The sequence below is a fragment of the Alligator sinensis genome, unplaced genomic scaffold (assembly GCF_000455745.1).
Source record: "Alligator sinensis unplaced genomic scaffold, ASM45574v1 scaffold116_1, whole genome shotgun sequence".
In the NCBI taxonomy this organism is placed as follows: Eukaryota; Metazoa; Chordata; order Crocodylia; family Alligatoridae; genus Alligator; species Alligator sinensis.
Window position 1 is genome coordinate 2333642 of NW_005841908.1, and position 3324 is coordinate 2336965.

Here is a 3324-nt window from a genome sequence, read left to right on the forward strand (position 1 = left end):
ACCTGCGGAACACAGGACAAGGCTACACTCGAGACAAACAGTCTGCCTGCAGCTTCCATCACTGGTAGCTGTGCAAGGGCTGAAGCAATGCAGATAAATATTTGCAAGTTACCCAGCACAGTCAAGGTCTTAATTCTCAACTATTTTGTTGAATTTCTCCATCTATGCAAGACCCACAAAGTTAACAAATTGTACTCACTGTACATCCTGGTTGAAAATTCTCCACAGTGCTAACACCTCTGGGTTAAGTTGGCTGGTGCTTGCTCTGATATTGCTTTGTTACCAAGCAAAACATAAATGCAAACAAACCTTGATTTTGCTTTGACACCTCAGTCTTGGATTGCTCCCTCTGTTGCATTTCTTCAGTTAGCACTTTCTTATAGTCAGCTGTTTCTCTGCTCAGATGCTTCACGTTCTCCTCTGCCTGCATGCGTTCCAGCTCCAACCGGCGAATTTTTTCCTGGAGATTCTTCAAAGCAGAAAGGATTGCTGCAATTGACCGAACATGATTAGAAATTCTTATCACACATCAACCAAAGGCACTGCCTCAGGTCGTTATGGATCTACCAGTGAATGTTTAGCCACCATCACCACATCTGTTATTCCCCCAAAATGCTAACTGGCTTTAGGAGCAGTTTCACCTTGATAAAACTGCACATCTAGGGAATTGAGGCTGTGGCTCACTGGCTTCAATTAAATGGTTTCAGAAGCTGCTGCTTTTTAAAGTAGCTTGTTCAAACATTGGGGCAGTTTCCCCATCGTGGGATCTTGGGCTCTGGCTCTTAACACTGCAAATATTACTGGTTATCTTTATGGGCTGCTGATCCTTTCCCACTGGCACTTGACACCTGCATGGTAACTGTATCTAGTACCCAGCCACAACACAGAAGACTCCTGTGTAAATTAATGGGAACAATAAATATGCTGAATGCATCTCATTTCACTGGAAACTGGTAAGGAAGTTCAGCACCTAGCTTACAGTTGAGATGAAAAACTGGTACTCCTCTGTGCACTGAGCAAATAAGTCTGATTTTAAAGCACACAATAGCATTTTGGCATGGCTACAAACCCCACCAGTGCATTAGTTTATACTGTGAATGCTCACCGAACTAAAAAGGATGAGGGAGAAGAGCTATAAAACCCTCCTGCCCCAAGGGCTCCTCTGTTCTCCTAACCTACCCATATGGATGCCACATTTGTAGGACTCTTCCACTCTTTTGTTTCTGCACCAGTTTTCTTTCCTCCCCATTCAATTTGACTCCCATGTGCCAAGTGACCACCGTTCTGTTAATCCCAACCCCTCCTTTAACATTACCCCTCAAAACCGTTAGATGCTTCAACTAACCCCAAGGCAGTTATAACAGAACCAGCAACACATTACCAGCAGATGGACCAACTGCAATCTAATACATTTATGTCATTCAGACATACTGTATACTCCTGCAATGGAGAGACAACCCATAAAGAGTCTAGCTAAAACACCATACAGAACACGTATGCAAAAGACATATCTGCAGATTCCTATTGCTGAAATCACAGTAGCGCAATAGCCTTAGACTGAAACCCACAGGCTGCGTCCACACATGCATGGACACTTGGTTCCACCTTGTGCCACTGCTAGTTGTCCCCAGGAAATGCCTGTGCCACGCACCCTGTGACATGTGGCAGGTTACCGTGGGTGGGGTGGAGGAGGCTGGGGCCAGTACTGGGCTGGCCCCAGCAGCCTTACCTGGGGTCCTGGGCACCTCCTGGGGCTGCAGCAGTAGTGATCCTGCTGCACAGAGCCTGGCTGGCAGCCTGAGTGCATCTCCAGCTGGCCAGGCTCTGGTTTTGAGCAGCGCATGCTGCCCTTGCATGCATTGCTCCACGTTTTTTTCCCCCATGGGTTTTTCTGACCTGTGGATATCCAGAGGTCAACTTCTGTCCCCGCTATGGTGTTCCCTTGAAGCACAGAGAATAACTGAATGTGCAGTACTGCACAGCCATGCTCATCTGGACGGGGCCACAGTGAAGCAAAGAAAGAATGCACCTTTAATAAAAGATTCCTGCATTTGGGAGTAAAATTACTACACTCAGAAAGGGGTATTACTATTTCGGGTGGGGGGAGGGGGGAGCGGGGGGAAGAAACAGTCCTGGAAAAGAAAGAGCAGTTACTAAACTGAGTTTTGCAACAGCTGACAAATTCCAAAGTGAATTATTTATGTATAGGAGAACGAGTGGAGAACTTTGTGGTCCTCAAAGTAGATATAATAATTGTGTGGGTGAATATTTGTGTGACAACTATAAAATCCTTAGTAGTTAGAAGTCATGGTCAAAAACAAATGTAGCAAAATATTCAGGTAGCTGCACAGTTGAAGTGCAGGGTTATAGACAGCACAACTCTTCCAAAACTGACAACAGGATGCTAGATTACCATATTTACTTGAATCTAAGAGGAGGTATTTTCCCCCATTTAATGAGGAAAAACTCCCTCATCCTGGATTTGAGTATGGGGGTGATGGGAAGCAACTATAGCCACTCTTCACAACTTCATTTCTATTCCACAGCAGCCTCTGCTCCTCCCTCCCCACTGCCTCTTACCCTCCAGGTCTAGCCCATGCTCAGCCACACAGCAGCAGCAGCAATGGTGGCAGCAGCTCTGGTCCCAACCTCCTCTGGGACCAGAGCTGCTGCTTGGAGGGGTAGGTACTGGAACAACCATGTGCTCTATGCCCTGGGCTGGAATGGGACCAAAGCTGGAGGGTAAGCATGCCCTGCTGCAGCAGTTGGCACGACAAATTTAAAGACAACCTGCCAATAATTAGATTCTACACATGGAAAATTATAATAAATTTATACTTTTTCCATACATAGAATCTAATTAGCAGGAGAGCATCCTTTCTCCACACTTGAACATTCTTATAGATTCATAGATGTTAGGGTTGGAAGGGACCTAAATAGATCATCGAGTCCGACCCCCTGCATAGGCAGGAAAGAGTTCTGGATCTACATGACCCCAGCTAGATGGTTATCTAACCTCCTCTTGAAGGCCCCCAGGGTAGGGGAGAGCACCACCTCCCTTGGGAGCCCGTTCCAGACCTTGGCCACTCCAACTGTGAAGAAGTTCTTCCTAATGTCCAATCTAAATCTGCTCCCTGCTAGCTTGTGGCCATTATTTCTTGTAACCCCCGGGGGCACCTTGGTGAATAAATACTCACCAATTCCCTTCTGTGCCCCCGTGATGAACTTATAGGCAGCCACAAGGTCGCCTCTCAACCTTCTCTTGCGGAGGCTGAAAAGGTCCAGTTTCTCTAGTCTCTCCTCATAGGGCTTGGTCTGCAGGCC

The 3324-nt window shown here is 46.5% G+C and overlaps 1 protein-coding gene across 4 annotated transcripts in view; it reads right to left on the reverse strand.

The window, feature by feature from the left end:
- The window catches only part of CEP57 (centrosomal protein 57), a 37482-nt gene that overhangs the window by 18680 nt on the left and 15478 nt on the right, over window positions 1-3324 (reverse strand). For 3 of the 4 annotated variants that reach the window (XM_025197871.1, XM_025197872.1, XM_025197873.1), the window contains exon 3: window positions 310-489. In XM_025197871.1, the coding sequence (XP_025053656.1) occupies window positions 310-489 (180 nt within the window). The remainder of the gene's footprint in view (window positions 1-309; window positions 490-3324) is intronic. The other variant, XM_025197874.1, reaches the window with a different exon arrangement.